A 26982-nucleotide genomic window follows, 5' to 3' on the forward strand; every position below is an offset into this window, starting at 1 on the left:
GGGAGATGAGCAGATGTGAGAACAACCGTCTGTCGACCACCACATCGTAACGAGCAGTTCAAAAGAATGTGAGATTGGAGAGAGTGCACGACAGCGATACAATCTACTTTCGAGCATGCAAAAGGTTGATGTGGGGAAAACGAAAGAGGCAGATGTAACTTTCTGCTTTAGAAAATGTTGGTTATCGATTATGTACTAGCGCTACCAAAAACTGATAACTCGAAATTTACAGCTGTCTTTTTGTGTCAAGAAGCCACGAAGTGATCAAGCTTGTTAGTCACTTCTGCTCGAAAAATCGAGATTATTGCTTCGTGTCGAAAATTATAGGTGTGTAACTCGACGATGTCTTGTGAAGAGAGGAGAACTGGGAAAGGCGGCAGAGAGTGAGCTGAATGAATGAAAAATGTGATTCTGGCAAAAATATATTCGAATAAGGCGGGGCAGGTGATATATGGGGCGGAGAACTGTTGCCAAGACAATCAAACCCCTAGGGGAAATGAGTATACGACAATAAGAGACATGTGATACAAATGAAAAAAAGAAAGAGAGAGGATAATGAAGAGAAAGAAAATGAGCGGAAGTAATGTAAAAGCGATAGATAGGTACGGGTGTCAATCCGATAGATATATAAATTCGAATTATTTAAAACAAATTAAAATGTTTTTATTCCAATTGGTACCAAGAAAAAGAGGAAGAAACAAATGAAATCAACAACACATCAACAAAGATAATAACGCAAATAGGAGGTGAACGAAAAGAAAAATGATAGAATATGAGTAACAAAAACACTGGTGAAATTGGTGGTGAAGATGTTGAACCCTGAAAACAAAGCTATGAGAAAAATCGAGGTGTTAGGAACAGGGCACATAGCGCTAAATTCAATCAACTTTCGATAAAATTAAGAGTGTTCTTTTACTGATAACGTAAGTTTTGATCGATAGGTTCATATTTTGTGATGACACACAAAATAATCAAAGGTCACACTTCAGTCTTACTGAAGATTTTGATACGTGACAATTCAACGTCGTGGTAAGTTCGATTCAAGTATAATATAATCAACTTTTTCCGAATTTTTTTTTCCTACAAGAGTAATCTCAGTAGTTTTCAAAAACTCGTTAATCTAAATGGCCGTACCAAGATTATTTTCTGAAACGCGCCAAAAATCGAATGTTATACTGGATGGAGAGAAATTGATAAAAACGTATACAACTTGAAACGAAAAACGACTGCTTATCAATTTGTGTCAGAGGCCTGGCATTTTCACCGCCGCTTTCTTTTTGGTATAACACTGTCAGAGAACCACATTACAAGAAACAACAATAAATTAAAAACATGAGCTGTATAAAATAACTTCCTTTTTGTGAAATGTCTCAATGTAAATACTTAATGGTATGGCATGTGAATGTATTGCTGAAAATGTTCCTCTTGGAAGTTGAATATATTCTGGTTCTGAAGTCTAATAACACAATAAACTGAGTGCTATAAAGCCAATATGAACGACTGGAGGAAGAGGTCAGTTAGACTAAAATGGAAAGTAGCAGGTGGTTGGGGCTCTAGTCGTTCGGAGGGACGGACACGCATAAAAAATAGGACACTCCCACACGATGGTGGTGCCAGACCTCGCGCACATATTGCATGGGTCGAAAGAAGAGGAGCGCAATGAGCGATGGAAAGATGCTGTCCTCTTTTGATGAGTATAACGAAAAGGACGGCTTGCTCAAGAGACAAAGAGTCATAACAAGACTCATAAATTAGGTGTAGAAAAACAAAGTTCAATTCAAGTATAGATTGTGTACATATGTATATTGGCACACACTTTCGTCGTATAGAGGAGAGATATGGATATTCGAGTTCACGCTTAGTTGTATTTATATGACAAGGAACGAAAGTAATGCAGCAAGCTCATTAGCTCATTGAAACGTGATGTGTATTGCGCGTGATATATGTTTCACATCAAACTCGAATTTTCATATCACTGAACATTCAACTTACACATCAGGCAATGAGCTTGGTTGATTTGATTGTCGAAGCACGGATTCCACTGGTTTCTCCAGAATATTTCTGCATTTCGCGTCGAACGTTTCCAATTTGCGACTTGACACGTTTTTCGATAGCGTGCACCTTGCGTCGATTCTTCGTCTGAAAACAAAAATGTATATATTCGAACAAAAATGAGTCAGGAGACAATGACAGACGATAGGAAGCGAGAAAAACGAGGTCACTTCTACAATGTTGTGATAAGCGTTCCACGGTAGATTTCCCAATAACTAATCAGTTCGAGTAGGATATTGACAAAATAAAACGATTTCCGTTTACTTAAAACTCCGAATAGCGCTTTGTCAGTAAGATAAAAACGTAATGGAAAAGTGCTTATTAGCCAAAAACCCGAGCATCATTATTTTTCTCAGTTTTTGCTATCGTAAAATAAATATGACACTAAGACAATAGTTTCAGACGTTTAAAACACAAAATAGCTCGAAATGATGGATTATGATTGATCGAAAGCTAATACTATGCAGGTGTGATATCAGGCATTTTCATTTTCGTCTGAATTTCTGAGCATGCATGCGAGCGGGATTCGGGTGAGGCAAAGAAATAAGTAGACTTCGTCACTCAATTACTGGTTGCGGTGGTGATACCAACACTTCTTTCTTTGCCTGTGGTTTACACTTTCAAGAGCGGATGAATGGTAGTATATTTATGTTTATCCCAGGAACTGGGGAGACTACTTACGTAGAACAATTTTTTTGAATTTAAGTTAATAAAAAACACCTCGTAACATCAATCTACAAATGTTCACTTTCGGCTGTAAGAAATCACTGAAAAGGAAACGGTGCTTCAAAAAACCTGCGACTATCGATATCTACGTTCTCATTATAAAAATCATGATTCTTTTGGTACTCAGTTACCTTGCTAGTCTTTGCCTTCTTCTTTCCTCGGCGTTCAGCGTATTCACGATTTTTGGAAATTTTGTCCGTCGCTTTTCGTTTTTCATCCGCATCCATAGGAGTGAAGTAGGGATTTCCAGACGAAATTTTAGTTGATTCTTCATCTTCGTGATTCTGAAATTCATTATTAGTAAAATAATACTGAATGCGAGATTATTAGAAATAGGTCTCAAAACTATCGAAAAGGGAAGAAAAGTCGGTGAAGTAGAGATGAACGGAATTATGAAACACAATGTAAGGAAGAGAAAGCTTACGTTATTCATTAATGCTCCGAACGTCTTCTTGGAGAGTTGCACATCTCCAACCTTGGATATCAACTCCTCCATATTTTCTGGATTGGCCTCTGCCCATTTCTTAAGCTCATCCAGATGATCTGAATTGGCATGCATAAAATCTTCGCATTCCACGATTTTCTGAAAAAAAAAGATTAGAAAATATAGAAATATGTGAATACCTTCTCGAGACGTTTCAGAGCTTCAACAACAGGGTGAATATCGACGAGCGGATCTTCGAGCTTCTCCTTTGATAGTTGTTTAGCCCGAAGATTCAAATAGAAGGCTGTGTTCATGAGATACCTGAACAACCATGTTAGAAAGCATATGGCAGAAATTAAAATCTTACGAAGCGTATGTCTGGGCGACATAAACCAACTGTGATCGTAATGCGCATTTTGGAATTTGCTTAATTACATTTTCAAGCGGCTTAACGACGAGATCGAAGATTCGTTTCTGGAAAGTAACAGTTGGGAAAACATAACATGTCAGGGAAAGTTGAGGAAGGGTGAGAATGAGAAGATAACATGAAAATTACAATGTTATCAGGCAAAAAGGAATAGGTCACGAGCTCCGGAAACAGCTGTATGAGACTGACATTTTAACATTAGAAAATAACGATTTTCTCTTGGTTTTAAAACAATGAAAGAAGAAATCGATAAAGAGAAAAAACAATCAATTCCTGTCGTAATATCTTCAATTTTGTCTCAGTGAATCACGAAATGATCAGGTTAACAGAAACAAGAAAACATGAGGGATTCTTATTATGAATACAAGAATACGTAAAGAACGTAACTGTAAGCCAGCAGATGGAACTTCTGATGCTTCAGACACCAGAAGAACACTTTGCTTTCGCTTTTTAATGTTCACACATAACGGTCTGATGAGGAAGGTTTCCATCGTTTCAATTGTGTGTTTTGTCTGTTGAAAATCATCGTTTGAAGCTAATCGTCCAGCATCTCAGGCTGAGAAGACAACCCGTTTTTGACGTAATCATGTGGCGATTGCGCGACTCGAAGACCGTTTATCTACTAGCCATCGATGCTTCGTTGAGAAAGAAAAGAACAGTTAGTGAAAGCGGGAAGAGAGAACAGGGAAATTTAACCTTGACGGCGATACGAATCACATTGTGATAGCTAGCGAAAAAAAAACGATTCGAAAACTTTCAACATTACATTGACGATCAACTGAACTGATTTTTTTTTAAATAACACAGGGAAGTAACTGGAGAGATCGCACAACAAAACATGATAATATTGGAAGTGACTTACTCTAGCTTCAAACTGTTGCAGAACTTTCACAATTTTTTTGTTCTTCTTTTTAGCGTTTTCTTCGTTGAACTCAAGAGAAGTTTCAATCTGTAAATGTTTATTACGACAAACTGCTGAAGTTAAATCACGCACTTCCACGGTTTCTTCTTTTTCATTCTCAACTTCCTCTTCATCGTCGAACAATTCAGCGATAGCTGCAGTTGATTTGTCAATTTGTTTCTGCCGTGTTAAAGCATCTTCTTCTTCTAGCTGAGCATCTTCCATTTCTTCTTCACGCATTCCTCCCCAATCTTTATCAACAAATCCAGTGCCATAAAAATCTTTTCTTTTCCTTCCCCATTTGTTATCCGTGATATCTGAAACATTTCAATACGAAATTAAACTTCAGAAAATGCATTTACCGTTGACATCATCATCATCAAAGTCAGATCCATCATCCTCACTGCTGTCTGAAGCTTCAGCTTCAACATTGAGAACTTCTTCTGGGCGTCCAAACGCTTTTCTTTTATGAAGAGCACCCTTCTCGATCTTTCTATCGTTGTTGTGAAATGTGTTGATCTCGTCAATCAGGTCTTCGTTGTCATCTTCGTGAGTGATATGTGACGATCTGAATAAATTCTTATGTAATTTATTTGGAGAGCACTTTAAACTTACGCTTTCCCTTTCCTTGTAGACATTGTGTGGAAATCTGAATATTGAATTGTTATGAGAATGAGTGAACAACGACAGAAGTTGAAGTTTCGCACCGACCGAAAAATGAAGATAGATTTATATTTTTCAAGAAATCAACCTAAATTTAAGTAATTTTCAGTGAATTTTTTTCAGAAAGAATCAGAAAACCCAGGTTCACTAGTATCGACATAGTTTATCGATTTGCAGCATCTCTTTTTTACAAAAAAGTTCAAGTTTAAGGTGAATTTAGAAAAAAAATACGCGAAAAATTACAATGAGGCAGGGTTTTAGGGGCGGGGTTTCTCGTTAGCAAATAGTAGGCACACTTTTTCTTTTCTTTTTCCTGGTGTCGGCCCGTTTTTTTTTCTTCGTCAGTAATTTTAAATACCGTCGTTTACAACTCTTGAAAGTAATATTCATTTATTTATTGAAACACTTTATTTATTGAAAAACGAAAAAAAGTTTTTCGAACCTTTAAAGAAAAATTAACTGGTTATGTTTCGGCACTGTTTCGAAATTGGTTGTTTTCGCGCAGTTTTTAGATCGAAAATTTCTAACGTTGAACGTAATTTCAGGATGACCGAATACGACAAGTTTGCCGAGCAACTACGCCACCCTGATAACCCGATTGTCTTCCTCGAGGTAACAGCTGGAGGAGCACCAATAGGAACCATCGTTGTGAGTTTTCAACTACTCCAAATTTTTAACGGTATTGAGCCTTAATTTTTTCAGATCGAACTATTTTCCGATGTGACTCCTAGAACAGCAGAAAATTTCCGTCAGTTCTGCACTGGCGAATATAAAAAGGACGGCGTGCCAAATGGATACAAGAATTGTACATTCCATCGTGTGATCAAAGATTTTATGATCCAAGGAGGCGATTTCTGCAATGTAATCTCTATTTTATGTGTTTCGTTTATTATTTTGTATGTTTCCAGGGAGATGGAACAGGTCTCATGAGTATCTACGGTTCGAAATTCCGTGACGAAAATTTCGAGCTGAAACACACTGGACCAGGAATGCTTTCCATGGCTAATGCAGGATCTGATACTAACGGATGCCAGTTTTTCATCACATGTGCGAAAACAGACTTTTTGGATAACAAACACGTCGTTTTCGGTAAGGTTTTCATTCCAAAAAACAGAACAATTCAAGAGTTTATCAGATTTTATAGATTAAGTTATGGGTAGGTAGATTTTTGCAGCACAAAGAATGAAGAATATGGGTTGTGGTTGTGATAAATATCCCCAAGATCGTTAGTTCTCCATCCCAATTGTCTGAAAAGTGTCAAGTTTGAATTGTTTGAAAAGGGGAACCAACTGATAATGCTGATGATACATTGATGGTGAAATAGTTGTTGTCTTGTACTGATTATACGGATTCATTCCATATAACATGGGCAGCAAAGTCTGCATAGAAATAAAATTCAAGAACAGCAGAATAAGTACGAGAATGCGTGTCATATTATGTTATCAACTAGATCTTATTCAAATCGTCATCACCTTTTTATACAAGATGAAGCTGGTTGATGACGCCATAAGATCTCAGATGACCGGTCATTTTATTGCAGGACGAGTACTCGATGGCATGCTGACGGTCCGCAAGATCGAAAATGTTCCAACTGGAGCGAATAACAAACCAAAACTGCCAATTGTGATCGTACAATGTGGACAACTCTAAACTAACCAATTTCTTGTTATTTTGATCTCTGTTTCACAATAAATTATTCTTCTTTTTCCTCATTCTGTTCTGTTTTAGAAACAGTTTCAAACTGTCGTTATATTTTCACCTCTTTGATGTTTTCCATTGTTTCACTTGGTTTTTATCAGACTTGCAAAATATCGGCCGGGCAAATTTCTCTACCGGCCCGGCCCGGAACCAAAAAATGTGCACTATTTTTTCAAATTTTCAACAAAAATGGTCAACAATCCTATATAAGCTTGTGTTTTATCGATATGTAAAAACATAGTCGAAAAATCGGAAAAAATCGAAAAAAAAAATTCAAATTTTCAAATTTTTGTACTGCAGTATACTGTGACCCGGGCCGGACCGGTGAAAATTCTCAAATCGGCCCGGCCCGTTGCAAGTCTGGTTTTTATTATTGATTTAGATTTGATGCCCGACGCCACTGCAGAACAGAAGCAATTCAAGTTCAAAGTTGTGCTACTCGGAGAAGGATGTGTCGGGAAATCTTCTCTAGTTTTGAGATTTGTAGAAAACAAATTCAGTTCTAGACACTTGTCCACTATCCAGGTATACCGCCCATTATCATCTTCGTTTGTAGATTTTATCGTTGTAGGCAAGTTTTCAAAGCAAAACAGTTCACATAGATGACTGTAAAGCTGAACTTCATATCTGGGATACTGCTGGACAAGAGAAATATCATGCACTTGGTCCAATATACTATCGAGGAAGCAACGGTGTACTTTTGGTTTTTGATATCACAGATCGCCGTTCGTTCGAAAAGGTATTCCACTTTATTGGTGAAGGAAAAATGTTTTTAAATACTTCAGGTGAAAAATTGGGTGTTGGAAATTAAAACTTGCCTTGGAAAAACTGCTGAAATTCTGATTGTTGGCAACAAAATTGATCTAGAAGATGAGCGGCAAGTGTCTCGACAAGATGCCGAAGTTTATGCAGAAACTGAAGGAGCACTGTATATGGAAACGTCCGCTCAAGAGAACATGGGAATTTCGGATGCGTTCGAAGCTCTGACGTCTAGTAAGCCAACCAAGAATTAATATATTTCAATAACTTCCTTTAGAAATGATTGATCATGCACGAACGAACACAACAGAAACTTCAACTTCAAATCGCTCAATTAGGTTAATTGACGGAGAAGAAGAAGGAAGACGTAGCCGGAGCAAGAAGTGTTGTCGATGAATCGTAACTCCATATTAAATTTATTTTGTATATTTCTCTTTTCGCTGGTCGACTTTCTGTCATATTCAATCCCCGTTCCCCATGTCTTTTCGCATGTTCAGTCCCAAGATTCTTCTAGTCGCCTGTTTTCTTTCACTTTTCACTTTGTATTAAGGTTCGAAATGTTTTATTCCATAATATTCACTTTCGCGAAAAATTGTAGTTTTATGATAAACCAAACTATCAATTATTATAATAGTTTATCCTCATTTTCAAGATTCGAATATTTGGGATTCAATCTTTCTTGTTCAAATTTTGAAGGAAAATGTTGAACATGGAAACAAACAAATTTCATTCAATAGTTTTTTGATATATTCACAGAGATATGAATGACCCGTAAAGAAACAAAAAAATGAAAACAAAATTACAGAAACCCCGTTCTAGCGGTCCACTGTATGAATTAAAACAACAATAATTTTCTACGAAGCGAGTTCCATTGAATGAGGAGAAGGATTCACTGTTCGTTTTCTTCGGAATAAAAGTTTTACGTCATGAGTCAATATAAATATGACCGGAAGAAGAACAAGAGCATGGAGCATTCCGAGTATTCCAACAAGAATAACGGTTTTCCAGAAGACAGCAACGACATACGCACGGACAAACATCAATGGAAACATTCCGAGAATTGTGGAAAGACCAGATTGCATTACAGGCCAAGCAACACCTCTAAATGTACTCAGAAGACGATCCCTCGTTTCAGCATAGTTGTGAGATCTCCACAGTTGTTCCTGAAAAGTAAGATATTTCAAACATTTTGGATACATCAAGATCCAAAAGAGAACTTACATCTTCATGCACGTGGGCGAAGTAATGATAGCAAACATGAGCAGAATAGTCGACTGAAAATCCAATTGACATAAGCATTGAAATAAGTGAAACGGCATCAAGATTAACGTTCCAAAGATGAAGATAAACGACGATTCCGAGACAAATAGATACAATCGAAATGACGACGGAAATGATTGCTTCGAAGTTCATTACGAACACCAATACAAGAAGTGACATCAATACAACAGCAGATACTGTAACACTAGAATAGTTAGCTTTTGAAAGACTCAGAAGTTATTTTCTTTCTCCAATTTTCAAAATTACCTGAAGTAGAAATGAAGTTGAATGGAGCAGAAGCAGCACTTTCTGTCGGAACTTTCTCGAATGGATGATGAGAACTGATTGTGAAATATGAGGAATAATTTTTGAGAATCGCTCTCCTATCCTCCAAAAATGATTCGACTTCAAGAAAATTCGAGAAGTTTTGATAAGTAATAGTGAAGAAGAATCCATCAATAATCTCATCTCCATTCGTATCATTCTTCATTGTTATATATTTCTCGTCCATTCCATATTCTCTATAGTTACTGACCATATCTTCTTTATGCCAGAAATCTTCAGTCTCTCCCCAGAAAGCGACCGCCTGTAATTATACGGTACAAGTTTTCATTAATCCTACTTCTACGAAAACGAACATTTGAATATTCCCTGGTCCATAGATTTGTATTCTCTTTTCCAGCACCGTAACCTGGCATTGTCTCCAGTTTCTTCACCATTTCTTCAAACTTTTCTCTCATTTCTGCATTATCGAAATCTGGCATTGGAAACACTCCAAAATTGACAACAAAAGCTTCTCCAAGTACAAAATTTTGCATTCTTCTTGAGATGTCAGTCAATGGGGAATCTTCGAGATACAGGTTTTCCATGTCAAAATTAGTGTTGACTTTTGAAACAAGGGCGAGACAAATCTGAAAATAAATAGGTAATTTTTGAAGATGATTCACTCAGATAATACCATAATGTGGGCGAAGAAAGCGACCAGCACGATGAATTTGGCCATCCAAGTATGCAAGAAATCAATGAAAACTTCGAGAATATTTCTTGTGTGAGCTTCTTGTGAAATGGTTGGAACAAATGTTAAAAGAGAAGCCAATGAAGAAGAAGACGAGCTTTCATCGTCTTTTGTTTTCTCGATTTTCGTTTCAGTCTTGATCAATTCTTTCTCGATATCAACTTGTTTCCGGACGAAAACTCCAACTAAAGCTGTGAAAAAGGTCATTTGATAGATGAAATCAATGGCAAGAGCAACAGTTGTATATAGACAGAACAACTGAACAACAGGCATGTTCGAGAAAAGTCCAGTGGCAAAGCAGGCGACATCTGAAATTTGAAATAACTAATGAGACGAGTTGATTCGAATACCTGTAACAGATGTAACAGTAACTGAAGCTCCAGAAATGGCCACGGATTGTCCTAGACGAACTTCCAAAGATTCTCCTTTTCTGGAATTATTAACTTGCAATTTGTTCTCAAAAGTAGTTATTATTTCAAGAACTCACGTGGATTGTCTCCATCCTGCAAGAATCAGAAAGGCGTCGTCAATTCCAATAGTGACTACAAGGAATGGAACAACCGTCAGAATATTACTGAATGGATATCCAAGGCCCCAGAGGAGACCAGTTGTAGTCCAGAGAGCCATTCCTGGAGACAACACTCCAACAATACTCTGAAACATGAAAACTATGAACAACAGTTGCCTTCATTCGAGTACGAACCTGCCAATGTTGACTTGTGTATAATGGGAATCTGACTAAAGTAAGTAACATGAAAGCGGTCAGAACGATTATAGTCAATCCGAGAAATGGAAGAGAAGTTATTGTGATTGCTCTGCAATGAACTAAACAATTTCATTTTGAAGCTATGGCAGATGTACCTTTGCTCCTCTAATTCTCTTGTCCTTGATAGTACTGAATACTTGATATGATGTGAAATATCGGTGATTGATGAGAAGAAATTTCTGACTTTTGTCTCAAAATCTGCAGCCAATTGTCTTCCATTCGGGAGTGACGTGTCAACCATATAATGAAGGATAATCATTTTTGCTTCTGTTACATATCCTTTCTCAAATTTGAGATCCCCAATCGAGTATCCGATGAATATTTTCTTTTGTAATGCTTCAGCATTTGGAAATGTCAATTTGAATGAACTTCGTGATGTGTCATTCAGAGTTGCTTGTAAAAATGCGAGTACAGCTGCATTACTGTCATTACAATATATTCCACACAAATTCTTGTATGCAATTTGATTTTGCCCATCCCATACTGTAATATTGTCGGCCACAAACTGGAATTAAATTAGACTGATTTGAGTACAAGGTTATGACCTCTCAACTGACCTTGTGTGCTTGTGACACTTCGTCAAGTGCTTCATTCGTTAGAATATTCCCTCTGTTCTTTTTAGAAACCAGGATTTGCATCTGAAGAAGAAGAAGGACGTCATCGTGAGGTAACGACTACAACAATAGATACTTACTCGATGGTGATGAGATCCTGATGCGTACTCGAACCTCCTTATACCTGCTTCTTCTACTCTTGATAACCCATTTGTCGGCGCATAAATGTCCCAAATGTCGTCTTGAGTGGAAAATGAAAGGAATCCATAGGTTGATACTATTGTGAGTAATGCGGGGACTAACTGAAAATCATGTGTCTGATAGATTTCGGAATGTGTTTAGATTTAAAAAGGTTAAAGTTGTTCACTGCATTTTTCTACTAGCCGTACTTTCTTGTTTGAATAAGCTTATCTCTTTGGATACATTTCTCTTTCTCAGAATCTTCAAACGGAGGTTTACCAATGTTTGAGTTTCACCAAAAACTAGGTCATGGATGAAATGGTTTCAAAACGTTTTGAATCTTAATCGACGTCCTAGGGAGGTCAGAAAACTGTTTAGAAATGAAAGCAATTCGGAACTAACTTTCAATAGATGAATATTCAAACTGAAGGGGAAAACGATATTTAGAATAAAATGATAGAATTGGACAACGAATTTAGATTATCATCGTAGCTTCAAAACAGAAAACATACATCAAAGTTTCAGACAAAAAAAACGACTTACAATGAAGAAGAATGGTTTTCTTGCCACATATTGTCCGTACCAGTCAAAAAATTTTTCCAACTTTCGCATTACCTAGAAAACGGTATAAGATGAACCAGAGAATCACGTATGACGTCAAAACGAAGAAGAGGAGGAGTATGATTTTATGGGAATATAATCCGTGAAACAAGATGAAAGTAGAGGTGACGAATAGAGGGAAATAGCCTTCAATACAAAGAAGAGTCAAAAATATACTGATCTGAAGCGAAACGAAGAAATAGAAATATGTCTGGTAGGATTATCGAGAAAAGGGTGGAGAGAGAGAGAGACGGGATAGATCTACCTCTTCTTCACTTGTGCTTTCATTCAAGACTGTGTTGAAGACAGATTATTCAAACGAAGGACAACATCGAAAGAGACACGCTTTAATTGAGGGCTTCTTCTGAATAAAACGAGGTGGGGTCGAAGAATACAACAGGTGATGACAGAAATAAAAAAGGAAGAGTGTGAAATAGTAGAGGAAGATGAAGGGAAAAAACGAAAGAGAAATGAGAAATGAGAGAAATAGAAGGGATGTTCTGAAATTAGTAGAAAAGAGGAAACATGCGGAACCGCCTGTAGTTACAGCTTTATGGCGACGGAAGAAGCCTTAACTATGTATCGAACAACCTTACAAAAAACGGCGACAATGGCTATAAACATGCTTATTGTACTAGCACTCCGAAACCAAATATTTTCTCATTCTTCTCCTTCTTCTCAAAAAAAGCTTTTGTCTCCAATGAGGCGAATCTTGTACGAGATAAGGTGTACTCTCTTCTTGCGCAACCAACCCGTTTTGTCACTTTCCTCCCTCAAAACCTTTTTTTAATTGTTTTTGATCAATACTTCATATGCAAATCAGAGGATGTCTTGAGGTAAATGGATCATAATAATAATAATAATAATAATAATAATAATAATAACAACAACAACAAATAAGTGATCCTTGATTAAGGGAAGAAAGGAATGGCAATCCCTAACATGGTAGCACTAGACACGGATAGATAACAGGGTTCACGATTACAGATTATTTTTTGTTTTCATTTATAAGAGACTGGTTTCTTCCATAATTAGTTGGATGATATCATATAAAGCTTGGATTGTTCAGATGTCAGAAAAATTGTTATGAACTTTGGTATCGAAGGGTAAACTGGAAAAATATTTGAAGACAGTGGTTATCGAAGGACCCTTTCCAGTTTTTATTTTAGACAATTTGAATTTTTTGGCAAAGAGGAAGACTACAAGAACCTACATTCTTCTAAACTAGCTATACAGTAACCAGAAAGTGTCTTATTTCTGAATTCAGGACTGTGATGAACGGAAGATCAGCATCGAGAAAAATAAGAAACAATCTACATCAGTGATTATGTACTTAACTATTGCTTCGTCAGACTATCTTGGTTTTCACTCGGTTGTAGAAATCAAAATTTTGAACGGAGATCGGAGATCTTCCGATATCTTAATTTGAATCTCAATGTCAACAGACACACCTGTCTACCCGCAGAAGCTTTAAAAAACGCCTCATCAAAATCTATAAATTGAAAAATCTTCAAAAAACCACCTTATAATTACATCAATCCTTGAGATACAAGAAGACGAAGATCATGAAAACTAAAACCAGTTAACAATCAAAAACACAAAAAGAGGCGTTTCACTGAAACAAATATATACCTGATGGGATGAGAGTTACGGTAAGAATCGTCAGGTGACCCGGTCTTATCTCGAAGTAAAATCATGGAAAAAATAATAACAGATGTTCTTATAACGGAGACTGACACACCAAAAAACGTGTTTCTGTTTGGAAAACTAAGAAGTAGAATGAGAAGAAATAGAAGAAGAGAGTAGTTTTTGAACTGTCGAGAATTGGAAAAATGAACGAGTCGGTGTTATATTGATGTAATGTGAAATATTGGTATAACTGGTAAAAAAAAGAGAGAGAGTGAGGGTAATAACATTAAAATTATAAGTGGTTGTGGTTGGGTTCTGAACGAGAAAAGAACAAGAAACAAGTAGGAATAGAGTCTATTCAAAATTCCAAGGAAAATGAGGAAGAATAAAGCGGGACGGATGAGAAGAGGAGGGGAACGTAAATAAAGAGATACGCGATTCAAGGAGAAATGTCATTGAAAGATCAACTTGCGCAATAGGAAGAAGCTGTGTGTGAATTAGGCAGATTGGCATTGGGAAAGAAGAAGCTGGGAAGAAAAAAGAAGAAGAAGAACTGGCAGACGACGACGACGACCCGGGGGTCTATTCGGACTAGAAGAAGGGGAGAAATCATCACACATACTGACACGGACACTATCTCTGCAGCTGCTTCTAGTCAAAACAGTTTGGAAAACATATAGATGCATACACACCTTCAGCACAAAGGGGACGATTACAAAGTGAGAAGGAGGAGACTGGTTTAATGTCAGCACGGATGGATTGCGGAAAACGTTGGATGGCAACTGTGTCTACCTGATGAGAAGTGGGTGTATAGTCGGAAGAAGCACCAAAAGAATGAACTGGTCTCTTTTGGCGAAAGTTTTTGAAAGGAACACATTACTCATTTGAGGTTTGTTTCATGATCATCATCGTCAATCAAATTAAATTAAATTTCCAGTTGAACGAAAACTAATCTTTTTGTTCAACTTCAGATTAGGTATAGTTTCAAAGAACAGATTAGAATACTGTATTTTTTTTGTGATTTTTCTAGTTTTTTTTTGTCAGTATTTATGTTTTTGCAAAGCGAATTGAAGTATTGTACGCATAATAACTTTCTGAAATTATCTTTGTTCCGAGGTTTCAGCTCTGCTCAACTCAATTTCTTTGAGCGGACTTCATCAACCTAGATTACTTTTTTCTAGTGGATACTTTTATGAATAAGTGGGTTAACTATAAAACCAAAGCTCTAATTGGCTCCTTCCAGCGATACAAATAAAAACTGAAAGACGGTATTTGTCCTTTTTGGCATTTGGGGAACACTCTTTGTAGAAATCCAACATTTTCAACTGGAAACTTTAGAAACTGGAACATTTCCTGAAAATGTCCAATCTTTTTGAAAAACTGAAAATGTAGAAGAGAGAATCGATTTGATTCGGTACAACCGTACTTTGTATTCCTATTCTTCTACTTGTAATGACATCACAATTGTATTGTTTCCGAGAAGAAAAGAAGAACAAATGTTCATGAATAAATACAGAAATTAGTATGTGAAGGAGGGCCGAGATTCAGAAGAAATCGAAAATGTTCTTTTGTCGGAAAGTGAAAAACAGTCAAGATTTTATACATTTATGAATAGATTCAAAAGTAATAAATAAATAAATAATGAGATCAAAATGTGGCATTTCATCAGCTCCTATGTAATTTATCCTTTTGACATGCTTCCAAAAAGAACACATCGGTTGAAGTATGAATTCGAATGTTATCAACTGCACATATGCTTTCAGCAAGTCCAAAGTTTTCACAAATGAATGCAATCTGAAACAGAAAATGAATTGAATATGATGAACTTGAAATATTGAGAACCTTAGAAGTGTTGATAGGACACTCAAATTTAGAAAAAGTCCAAATAACTCCAGTTTGTTCAGAAGGTGTTGAAAATGGGCAAGTTAATTGACCATCAGCTAAACAGCATCCAATCAATCGGGTTCCCATTGCAAATTCCAGTGCGTCAAAGATTATCTGAGTATTGGATTCTTTCATTATCAGACAACCTAAAAAATAGTTCATACCGTATGAGCTTGAGTCATTTTAGTTTCAGCTTCCATCACAGAAATCTCTCCAATTGGGACTGTCGCTTCAGCAAAACTCGAAACGTGAACTGCAGTCAATAGGGTTTAATTAATATTTCAGCTTGATTTCATACCTTTCTTCAAATGGAACTTATTAGTGATGCCTGCTGGAGTTGTCCATCCACAGAAATCTTTCTCAAAGAGACAACCTCCGGCTGTTGAACAAGTAGATGGAATTCCAAGTGGGATCCTGATGTAATAATTTGTATTTAAGAATCCAATATAGTTCATAGAAAACTAACTGTTGGTTTTGTTGAGAAGGAAGACTAAATACTCCATTTTGAGGTGTCACTTGCATTGGTTTTCCTTTTGGCAAGAACTTCACAACGCTTTCGGTTGATACAATTGGACGGATAGGAAGATGCTCGACGGGTTTCAATGTTTTGTGAATCTGAAGAATCTGAATCTCAGCTACAGTAATCTTGAACTCATTCTTACAATTTGTCCATTAGTGTCAATAGATTTCTTTGATGTTTCTACTCTCTTCACTGGTGGTTTTCCTACAGTTCCAGATTTCAGAGGAGTTTGTGTCGACGATTTTGGAGCAGATGCTGTAGTGGAGGCAGTCTTTGAATCCTTCTGAAGAAAATTAATCAGTCTTGATTTCAGTTGTGAGGTTACCGTATCGAAGTCGCTTTCATCATTCTCTTCTTCATCATTCGATTCGTAGTTTGGATCCAAAAAATCAACGAATTCGCTTCCCAAAAGGTCCGTTAACGCTACAAAAAATTAGTTTAAAAACTAAACACTTCTCAGTGCTCCTCACGATCAACTGGAGTTTTTGGTGAGGCTGGAACAATAGTTTTAGCAGAAGATGATGCGGCTGCTGCAGCGGCTTCTGTAGTTTTCATACAGTTGGAAGTGTTTATTTCAATTTAAACTTACGTTTGGCATTCACTTCGTCAACAACTTTTGCGATTTGTTGATCGACGTTCTTGAGATAAGCCTGAATAAAGTTCACACATTACATAATAATTTCAGTTTTTAATAAATCTGACAACATTTTCATACCTGCTTGTCCTCTTGCTTCTTCAAATTCTCCTTCATTTTCTGATCTTTCTGAGCTAATTTCTCCAATGTGACACTCGAACGAGCCTTCTGAAAACAACTCTTTTATAATCGTTTTCCCTATTTCTTCTCACTCACTTGTCTTGTTTTACTATGTCTCGTTTTCTTTTTCGTCACATTTCCCTCAACTTCATGAGTCGGCGCATGATCACATGAATCATAGTCAACGGAAATTCGGTCAACGATAATGGTTGCTTCAGTTCCCGAATCCATTTCAGCATCCGCATTTTCCACAATAAACACCAACTGAAATAACGTCGAATGATGTATCTCATTAACTGAATGTGAAGGCTTACACGGAAATTCTTGTTCTTGTCAATGTCTCGAAATTTGTAAGTGTTTAGCTTGCTCTGTTTTGAATGGCGGGCAACTTGACAGTTCTCAGTCGTTGGACTTCCATCTCCAGCTAGTTGCCAACATATTTTCAGCATTGCATTCGCACTTTGCCAATGTCTAAAATCTTTATTCTTGGAGAATCAAGAAGCTAAACTGTATCGGCAACAATACAATTTTCTATCGTAATCTAAGGTACAGTCTTGGAATACAGTATTCCTTGTTTGCTGAGTTTAAACTCAGTGTCCCCACCTGACCAGCAAGCAAAAATTATTCAAATTCGTAAAAATAAAGTCTCAAGACACATTTTCACCTACATGAGAACTGTCGTTCCGCATCGAATCACACTCAAAATGAGATGGCAAACGAAGCGTATCAAAACGAAACGGATATCGAATTGAGAAGGGCTTCTTCTCTTCTTTTTCAACTTTTTCTCATTGCGTTATTACCTAAACTTTACGGTTGTCTGTCCGGTTGAACTGCAAACTGCGCATGAGATCAATGAAGATTTCTTCTTGTTCTCAACTCGAATCGCATAATTTCCAGATGGAGGCGGACGACTTTTTCCAGTCAAAAATATCTTTCTGAATTCATTTAAATCCAATTCATCAGCACTTTGAATCTCCCATTGCTCTTCTTCTCGTGTCGTCGCCCAACAACAATCTTCAGAAAAATCACAATCGAGAGACGATTTTGAGACGACAGCTGAAGAGAGATTGAAATTGAAATAAGAGAGAGGATTAGAGAACTTGAAACTTCTTATTTTTCGCATTACGTAACAACCAGAAACCACTCGTTTTTCTATTCAGAAAATGTTTGAATTCTGGATTTCATTTTCTTTTCTCTATTATGAAAAAGCACTTGAAAATTTCAATTTGACCCAGATACATATAATAATTTGTTTCAATTCAAGCCAGTTTTTTGTGTGTATTTGTGTGTATTTGATGATATTCGAAGGATGAAGCAGAAAATAAACAGTGAAAAACAACAGTTTCAGCATTCTAATAAAACTGGAAGGAATTGGAAAAAAGTAACAGGAAGACATATCATTACCGTAATCCTACACTATGGTTGTAATCTCAAACATGAGATATATATATATATATCATTCAATATTATAAAAGTTTAACGACGAATTTTGTAATAAACCTTATTGAAAAAGTGTATAGTCTTATCAGGGAATCACTCAACTGCAGATAATCCTATTACAGTCAATCTTTGGGTTTAGGGAATTAGACCACCACGAAATTTGACTACATTTAATTTTGACGGACAAAACAACGAAAGAAAATTTTTTAAAAACATACCACTTATCAGCAGCGAACAAGCAAAAATATAAAGTAAAAGATAACAGTGCATTTCAGTTTTTAAAAACTTCTTCTCTTTCTCTTTCTACTTCAATTGGTTTCCGAGAAGAAAAAGAAGAAGAGAAGATAGAGAAACGGTGCGGAAAAGGAGGCGGCGTCGTGCGGACAACGACGTCTTCACCCAGTGTTAAGTTCGAAAGCAAGGCAACACAAGCTTCTGTGGTCATAGTCATACCTGTCACCAAACACGTTTAGAAATCGTCAGACGACGTCGCGCCGTTGAAGGCGTCAATCCAATTGTATACGAGTGACCGGCCTGCCCGCTGACCACCGTTTCTTTTTTAGAATAACTTTCGATTATTTTTCAGAAAAAATGAAGAGATGATGCCATTGATATAATTGAAAAGGGAGAAAAAAACTTTTGAAAAACAATATTTATTTTGTAATATTTCTATCGTAACAATAATATTTTATAGACCCGTTTGGATAAGTCATCATCGATACATAAATTCAGTTTCAGAAAAGTGAAACAGATCAGAAAACAGTATATTAGTCACCAAAAATGTTTGGATGAGTGAAGCTGTAATCTCTGTAACATCCCTTAATAGTCTCAAATACTTGAAGACAAACGAAATAATCAAAAACATTAGAAGGTGTTGCCACGTGTGTTCGACAGAAAGGCATACATTTTCCACCTTGGAATGAGACGAGACCAGCACGTTCACAGCAAGGAGAGTGATCTGCTTTCGATGATGCACAGTCGTAGGCTTGACCCAGTTGAGGTCCAGGACATTGATTGGTCAAGAATGCAGCTACTAGCTGGAAATTTGAAAGTTAATTACGAGAGTTTAGCTGGAAAAACAAATTCAGTGTTGAGAAAATTCTCGGCTACAATTTTTAAAAGCAAACAATAAATTGAACTCACTGTTTTATCATTGAACGTGTCGTAATTACACAAGTTCTGACACAGCGGTCCGATTCTTTGTTTCCGACAACAAAGATCCAATTTCTGATTTGGATTCATCAATGGAACGTATGTAGATTGTTGAGTTGGCTGTGGAGCCAATACAGAAACAGGTTGTGGAGGGAATTGTGGAGTAGTTGGTTGAGGTGGTTGAGGTGGAGGTGGTTGTTGAGGGAAACGAGGAGATGGAGGGGCAGATGGAGGGATGTTCGTGAAATTGAACATTTTCGGAATAACCATTTCCTTTCCACGATAGATCAGTGGCTTTTGAAGATTATTCATAACGTGAGGATGAACTTTCACAAAGTTTCGAAGTTGTTCTGACGTCTTCTCTGGTATAGATCTGGAATCAGAGACACGAGGTCGATAGATACGTATCTCAAAATAATTTACCTGACGAATGGAGGTGGTCTCTGATCTTTGGTCACCACCGCAACACTATCCACGGAATAATCAATAGGAGGAGTCGGCTGAAACTTATGACTTCGTATATTTATAACGAGATTGAGATAGTTTTTAAAAAAACTTACCTTTTTCTGTATTTGGTTGGGAGGGAAAATGCTGAATTCTCGTTCCTTGGCTTGATTGAAAGCAGTATCTAAAACAGTTTTGAATTCAAACCAGATGAAAAAGATAACTTTTTATAAGGTAGGTTTTTATACTCACCGATAGCTGCTGATGATGGCAACGGAATCGGCTGTTGTCCGAAGGTACGAGCAAATCCATGTGGGCGGAGTGGTTGCTGGAAAAAACCTTTTTTATATTCAAAAATCTCTTCGAATCTCTCACTCTATGTGACTCCAAAGCTGGTGGGGCCTGCTGAATATTCTGTTGGAATTGGTATGGAGGTTGACCGACAGGAATAGGAATGTATGGATCGAACGTATCATTTCTTGTCGGTGGTTGAGGAATTGGGTTTGGTTGGAGTAGTGGTGGTGGAGTCCAGGCTGGCGGAGGTGTTTGTTGTGGGAAGAATGGATTTGGAGGGATTAGAGAAGGAGGTTGTTGAATTGGTTGGAAGAATTGAGTAAGGGGATTCGGAGTTGATTGTTGTTGAGAATGAAGAGGTGGGATTTGCCACGGTTGAGCTGGGAAACGGACAGGAGATGGTTGAAGAAGTTGTGGAAGAGGTGGTGGGTGTGGAGGAGAGTCGATGAGTTGGCGACGGACGGGCTGGAAACGGCGAAAATGATGGCTCTGATCTAATATGTGTCTCTGTTCTCAGACGAGTACAAGTTTCTTATAAACTCTTGGGGAGTGAGAAAGAAAACAGTCTCAATCCATGAAACAGCTTCATCTAGTATCCATTTCAAAATATGCAGAAGTTGTATTTGCTTAAAAAATAATAAAAACTGTCTAACTAATACTCACACTGTTATGCTTGAAAGGAGCGACAGTACTAGTTGGTTGTGGTGGAAGTCTCACAAGCTTCAAATCGTTTCTCTGCGGTCTCTCCTTTACCATTTGCTCATCTTCTTTCACACTTCCTTCGGACACTTGAACGAAATCTGGAAGCTCGTTATCTCCGATTCTTTTGGGTGCGAGAGTTGTTCTGGCTGGAGGAGCAGTTACGAAGAATGCATCGATATCGTTGATCGATCCTTTACCATCAATCAACATAGACTCGTAAACTGTAACTTCAGATTGTGATTAGGAGTCTGTCACTTCCCAAACTCACGAATTGCTTCTTTCTCTTTCGGACGAATTGCATTTATGTAGAAACTTAAAAGAAGAGTTTTCAACAACCAGGAAAATTCAAAATACTCACTTGTCTTTGGTGTAAATCCTCTTATTGTCCAATGGAGAGTGTATAACATTGTCCATTACTGACGGTAAATCTCGATGAAAGCCATAATTCACTGAAACGTTCGTATTCTTAAGTAGCCTCTGACCAGTGGAAATCCTTACATTTTCTTGTCGGCAGGCTTCTCCTCTTTGGTAAATGTGTTCTCTCTACGACTCGGAGGGGTTCTAACTGAAAACTTCTACTTTTCGATATTTGAATAATATCAGGAAAAACTTACACATAAAACAACATCAAATATCAGAATACTAATAATGTATAATCTCATTTTTATTTCAATCTGAAACTTCTTTAACGTAATAAAAGAAGGAAACCGATGATGGCTTTCGGTGCCAATTATTCCATGATCCTCGTCACTTTCCTCAGAAGAGAATCGTAGCGAAAAAAGAAACGCTAGGAGGGAACCGAAACAAGTGAGACCGATTTACCTAATAAGGGGACGGACAGGAAGTGAAAGAAGGCAAAATGACTGGATGGATTGTACGATTCTTGGAAGAACAATATAGAAGAATCAAAGGTAGTAAAGATCATGAAAGGTGTATAGATTGAGTTGGCAGGTTGGTAATAAGTATATATAATATCAGAAACTCATATTTTCATTTGACAGATGGGTTCATTGTTTATAAATTCTTGAGGTGCAAGGTGTCAGGTTATATATTTTTTTATAGTCAGTAAAGTAGGAGAATTCTCACTGTCGTCCAGGAAACTAATTCTCCGGCAGAAACCTTAGAGGGAAAACATTAAGGATTACTGTAACTACTCGGATTCTACTTTTACAAATGTGACTTTAAACAAAGCTGGATGTTGAAAAATTGCAAAGACAGAAGACGAAAAATTGAAAAAAGAAGAAAGATGAGGTGTTGATTACGCAAAATGGAAATGAGATTGAAAAATCCTGTGGCGGATGGCTTGTCTCAATTCCTTTCGATGGCATGTCATCAAAATGGACATCCACACCCGAAGAGGAGAGTCCTGTGTCTCTGCGTCTCCATTCATTCACCTTCATCAACTTCCAGATCCAGTTGCATTTCTCATTCGAACCTCATCCATTTCCCCCAATTCCCTCCTCGTCTTTTCCACAATATTTCCACAGAAAAGACCGTAGATCTTGAGTAATGTTGGTGTGTTGATCAAAACTTGAATTTTTATCCACGAGAAGAGAGAGAGAGACTTCGAATTGCGTAACTTTCATATGGATCAGTTGAAAATTTTTCGTTTTTCGATGTAGACTACACGAACAATATCTGATGTTATCAAGCTTTCGTTTCTATAGAAAAACACGTTGTAGACTGTGATTATCTCACTCTGTCGCTCGGAGAATATCATGATTTATCGTCTTGAACTTAATTGGCTGTTTTATTCTGTATTAGTATATGGTATTCCGAGCTATCTTGTCCCAATGTCATAATGCAACTACTAACCTTCGAGTGAACATTGTAAAGTTAAAAAGATTCCTAATTCCCAGATTCATTGAACCGGAGACTGATCGATCAGAATTACATGGTTTTTCGTTTTTTTTTAGCTGCAAAAGCTTGTTCATCAAAAGATCAGATTTTTTGTTGCAGAATGCAGTATACATTTATCAGAGAATACAAGTTATGCCATTGTAACCATCTGCTCTACAAGGTCAAGAAATTACTTAGTATATTTTAAAGTCTCTGTTAATTAAACAAATTCGTCGCTTCTCATTATTGCACAGATAGAATATTAGAAGCAAATATTCATTAAAGAAAAGTATACATTTGTTGCTTTTATTTATAACATGAATGTTCAGTTTATTTTCAATTTCAGCTCAAAACTTGATTTTCAGATTATTAACTTTTCCGAGAGCCTCTTCCAAAGTGGAAATATCACTTCTGATATCACGAGCAAGACGTTGAAGAGCAGCAACCTTATCAAGAATTTCGACACGTTGAGTGTAAGCATTGTAACGAATTTGGAATGGACGAGAGATTGTTGAGGCCCAGGATCTGGAAAGATGATTTTTTTTTCAGAATTCTATCTGCTTTTGATTACTTGAGCTTGTTTTTAGCACTGGTGAATGACTCGGCAAGGAAATATTTTGGTTGGTATTCAGTAATTGGGTATTTGGTAACACAGCAGATGGCTGGATCGAAGGCAACGACTTCTGGCTTATCACTCAACGCATACTCAAGCTCTCCGAATGAGCTGAGAAGACCGGCTCCGTATGCCTTCGTTTGGCCGTCTTGTTGGCAGAGACCGAATTCGATAGTGAACCAGTAAAGCTGAAAATTGAACCATATTGTTATTAATTACAAAGAAGTAATTAGCTTACAGTAGCAAGTTTCTCAATGATATCATCTGGAGCTCCGAGAGAAGCAAGCCCGATTTCTTGAGAGAATTGGGCGAATTCAACATCCGCAAAAAGTGGGACGTGACCAAGGAGTTCGTGGCAAATATCGCTGTAGTTTTCAAGTTCTTGAAGAATTTCTAAATGCAAGGCTTACGGTTCTGGAGTATATTTTGGAGCGGAGTGATGACGAATATATTGTGTTGAGTGGAAGACACGGAAGGCCAGTCCAGCAAGGAAGTCACGAGAAGAAAGTAGACCAGCAACTGGACGAATAGTGTACCCAGTACAGTCTAAAGACTGAAACTATTGAAGAAAACAATTGGATATGTTTACCCTTCAAAAAGTCAGAAACATCTTGCAACTGTGGAATACGGTCAGGTCCGAATCCACAGTTTTGTTGAAGGAGAGGGAAGATATAGTTGAATTCTTGACATGCGTTCTTAGGGTAGAGAACAGTCAACTCATTGTATACTGTACGCCACGTAGCGATCTCTTCTGGAGTGTATTCGATGGCTGGGATCTTGTCTCCACTGAAATAAAGTAATATTTGGAATAAATGACAGATCGCTTACTGTTTGAAGTTGAAGGCAATATCAGCGAAGAACTTTCTGCGTTCACGGTAGGTTTGATCTTTGAATCCAGGATGATCACAATCCAATTCAGCTCCGTAGGAGAGGATTCTGTTAGCGAACTGATCGATGTCGCTGATCTTCTGTGGGAACCATGGGACAGAATCTGAATGATTCTTATTCAAGATCTAAATATCTCTAGTTCCTTTTTACATACCCTTGTTCTGCTTATCCTTGGTGTTCCAATCTTGAACAAGAACCTTCTTGACAGCTTTCTGTTGGAAGTGTTCAATAACTTCCTCAATTTTATGATGATCCTCAGCTTCAGCGAACTCGACGAGCACCTCATAGCATCCTTCATGAGTCTTCGATGGTCTTGACTCGATATGAGATAGATTCACATCATGTGCCTGTATCGAGAAAAAAATTATGTAATGAAGCATGTAATTCGTAGGAATTTGACATCGTCTGATATGATGAGGAGTCTTGTGACTCCCTCACCCATATACAATTGAATCAAAAATCGCGATTCGAATTGGATAAAATTGGAAACAAACTGCATGATTTCTTATCAAGTTAGGCGGGTCTGGTGCAAATTAGGTTTAATTGCAATTAAGATATGAAGATGTTTATTTGTTGATGTCTGTTAGCTTGGCAAGAGAAGACAGCGATCTATGTAGTTTCCAGATTTCCATCGGATTCAAATGGAAAACTGAAATAGTGATGCAGCTAAACATTGAAACCGGCAATTCGTATGGGAGTACGAGATTTTTTTCGATTCCTGATTTTTTGAACCCTAACCAATCTGCATATTCCAATCACTTGACACCATATCCTCTTAGTGTGATCGTCGAAAGAGTCGACGTGAGAATTATAAAAAGCGCTGATGCAATATGCATTCATCTTCGTGTATCTCATGACCCATTCTCCTCTAGACCAGTTTTCTCACATACCTGGAACAGTTTCAGCGTTTCAGCAAGAGCTCCAGCCTTCTCACGAAGAGTGAACACGATTGTTGTTTTACCGATGTCAGCGTTGACGTCAGCGACGTACGATTCCATGGCGTACTTCTGAAAATTACGTTCGTTGTGACATCATTTGATAATTCTATCGGATGTTTTGAAGTGATCGTACCAGGAAGTCAAGATCATCTTGTCCAGCTGGTGGCATTTTCAGATGAAGAGAGAAATAGAGAGGGGATTTTCAGAGAGACAGACAATCACCGGAATCAGAATAAACAGATACGAAACGTGACCCGGACCTGACTGTTTATAGACGATGAGAGATAAAGAGACGCAGTAAAAAAGAGAAATGGGGCGTGGTCTATGAAAACTTTTCGGGTGGCCCCCATCTCATACCATTCTGCAGAGATGTTCCACGTGGGAGGAGACTGTAGACCGTCATCAATACACCTATCAACACGTGGGAGTGATTAGAGTGTAGTCGACTAATGTTCGGTGAGACGGTAAAAGGAAAAGAAGAAAATGGTGGATGGTGAGTCAAGAAAAAAACAGACGAACTATCAGATGATGTACTTGAAAGCACGTGGAATGATATGGAACAAGATCAATCAGACATTCTGACGCCGCCGAAAAAGAAAGGATATGATATGAAAAGATAATCGGACACAGGGATTCCGTATCGAACTTCGATAGACGATTGATAAAGATGCCGCATTTGAAGAGAGGACATCAAGCACCCGGATGATAGTTTACATGTTCAATAAATATCAGAAAAGATATTGGTGAAAGCATACAGCTTTGAAAGATCTGATCTTTTTAACGGGGTTCCCAGTTTTTTTTTTGCTGGTACTCAGTGGGACATCATCAGCCAGTTTCTGTACTTGATAGTTCCAAGTTAAAGTTCAGATACAGCTCGATAAAAGCTTGGTATTGCTTAGAATATCTTGGTATAAATTACATACATCTAAAACTAAAAGAGTTTGTTTGAATTCATTTCAACCCAAATTTCGAATTCGTACATCACCGAATAAGGGCGACTTCTAGAACTGAAACTGAAGTCAACTATTTTTTCATTATTTCTTCGATTTCGTTCTGGAAATTCAAAAGTCCATGGTTTTTTAACTCAACTTTTTAACTTTTTAACTCAGGTTTTTTTTAAACTTTTGTTGTGGAATTCATGTCATTAACTTTTAATTTGAACTGGTTTCTGAAAGTTGTTCGGTGGAAATCAAATTTCGATCGTAAATGTAAATATAGGACCTCAAGACAAGAATCTCGTGATAGGCAAACTATTTCAGAACTTTTTTTCAACCACCGTCCACTTCCTCTCCGATATTTTAGTTTTTGACCTCATTTGGCCATTAAATCGTTCACTTTGTCAAGTTTTCTTTGAAACGATCAAATGGGTTACGGTAGAAGCAATAAAATCGTCGATGATTGTGGGTGTATCGAATGGGAGAAAATCAACAGAACACAATAATGGAAACTGGTTGAAAGGGAAAAAGAAATAGGGAAGAAGAAGAAGAAGCGATGACCGAAAAAAGAGAAGACGTGGATTATTGCTAAAAACGAAAAGAAGACGTTGTCTGTGGTGTGTCTGACATTTTGGGATGTTGGCGAAGATGATATAAAAGAATAATGAAAAGAAGGAAAAGAAGAAGAGGTGATGCCATAAATCAGTATTTAAACGATCGATAGATGAAGACGTCCCGACTGGCTTTTTATCACGAAATTCCGCTGCAAACTTCATCTGAACAAGAGAAAAATCTGCAGAAAATGATCTGAGATGTCTAGAGATTTCAAGAAAATAGTGAGAAGAGGAACAGTAAAACGATACAAATACATTGAAACAATTTGGGTGATCGTTAAGAAAAAACAAGTAATTGTTCAGGTAAGATC

The 26982-nt window shown here is 37.4% G+C and overlaps 6 protein-coding genes across 6 annotated transcripts; 2 read left to right on the plus strand and 4 right to left on the minus strand.

The window, feature by feature from the left end:
* Window positions 1-1995: 1995 nt before the first annotated feature.
* Window positions 1996-5168, minus strand: GCK72_005588 (uncharacterized protein; the record flags this gene model as incomplete). Its single annotated transcript, XM_053725250.1, has 9 exons — window positions 1996-2139; window positions 2910-3062; window positions 3203-3361; window positions 3430-3523; window positions 3570-3676; window positions 4492-4578; window positions 4624-4847; window positions 4893-5098; window positions 5146-5168. The coding sequence occupies 9 exons, from the start codon at window positions 5166-5168 to the stop codon at window positions 1996-1998; spliced, it is 1197 nt and encodes a 398-aa protein (XP_053589444.1).
* A 571-nt stretch (window positions 5169-5739) lies between these two features.
* On the plus strand, window positions 5740-6843 carry GCK72_005589 (uncharacterized protein; the record flags this gene model as incomplete). The annotated part of the gene is made up of 4 exons (XM_003117298.2): window positions 5740-5841; window positions 5896-6054; window positions 6102-6282; window positions 6734-6843. 4 exons carry the CDS (start codon window positions 5740-5742, stop codon window positions 6841-6843), a joined length of 552 nt encoding a protein of 183 aa, XP_003117346.1.
* Window positions 6844-7278: 435 nt separating this feature from the next.
* GCK72_005590 (uncharacterized protein) lies at window positions 7279-7904 on the plus strand (the record flags this gene model as incomplete). The annotated part of the gene is made up of 3 exons (XM_003117334.2): window positions 7279-7416; window positions 7463-7630; window positions 7677-7904. 3 exons carry the CDS (start codon window positions 7279-7281, stop codon window positions 7902-7904), a joined length of 534 nt encoding a protein of 177 aa, XP_003117382.2.
* Window positions 7905-8504: 600 nt separating this feature from the next.
* On the minus strand, window positions 8505-12037 carry GCK72_005591 (uncharacterized protein; the record flags this gene model as incomplete). The annotated part of the gene is made up of 12 exons (XM_003117108.2): window positions 8505-8813; window positions 8872-9107; window positions 9178-9496; window positions 9549-9821; window positions 9869-10233; window positions 10276-10355; window positions 10413-10579; window positions 10629-10740; window positions 10787-11196; window positions 11249-11329; window positions 11386-11547; window positions 11969-12037. 12 exons carry the CDS (start codon window positions 12035-12037, stop codon window positions 8505-8507), a joined length of 2583 nt encoding a protein of 860 aa, XP_003117156.2.
* A 3282-nt stretch (window positions 12038-15319) lies between these two features.
* GCK72_005592 (uncharacterized protein) lies at window positions 15320-21258 on the minus strand (the record flags this gene model as incomplete). The annotated part of the gene is made up of 22 exons (XM_053725251.1): window positions 15320-15448; window positions 15497-15652; window positions 15703-15791; window positions 15837-15952; window positions 16005-16153; window positions 16201-16341; window positions 16384-16481; window positions 16529-16600; window positions 16648-16708; window positions 16774-16860; window positions 16909-17076; window positions 17127-17283; window positions 17613-17868; window positions 19157-19289; window positions 19396-19777; window positions 19828-19904; window positions 19965-20032; window positions 20101-20176; window positions 20224-20607; window positions 20806-21065; window positions 21113-21156; window positions 21203-21258. The coding sequence occupies 22 exons, from the start codon at window positions 21256-21258 to the stop codon at window positions 15320-15322; spliced, it is 3159 nt and encodes a 1052-aa protein (XP_053589445.1).
* Window positions 21259-23030: 1772 nt separating this feature from the next.
* Window positions 23031-25291, minus strand: GCK72_005593 (uncharacterized protein; the record flags this gene model as incomplete). Its single annotated transcript, XM_003117386.2, has 9 exons — window positions 23031-23208; window positions 23255-23484; window positions 23535-23661; window positions 23707-23842; window positions 23886-24082; window positions 24125-24287; window positions 24339-24531; window positions 25075-25191; window positions 25256-25291. 9 exons carry the CDS (start codon window positions 25289-25291, stop codon window positions 23031-23033), a joined length of 1377 nt encoding a protein of 458 aa, XP_003117434.1.
* Between the last annotated feature and the right edge of the window lie 1691 nt (window positions 25292-26982).

The sequence above is a fragment of the Caenorhabditis remanei genome, chromosome II (genome assembly GCF_010183535.1).
Source record: "Caenorhabditis remanei strain PX506 chromosome II, whole genome shotgun sequence".
Lineage (NCBI taxonomy): Eukaryota > Metazoa > Nematoda > Chromadorea > Rhabditida > Rhabditidae > Caenorhabditis > Caenorhabditis remanei.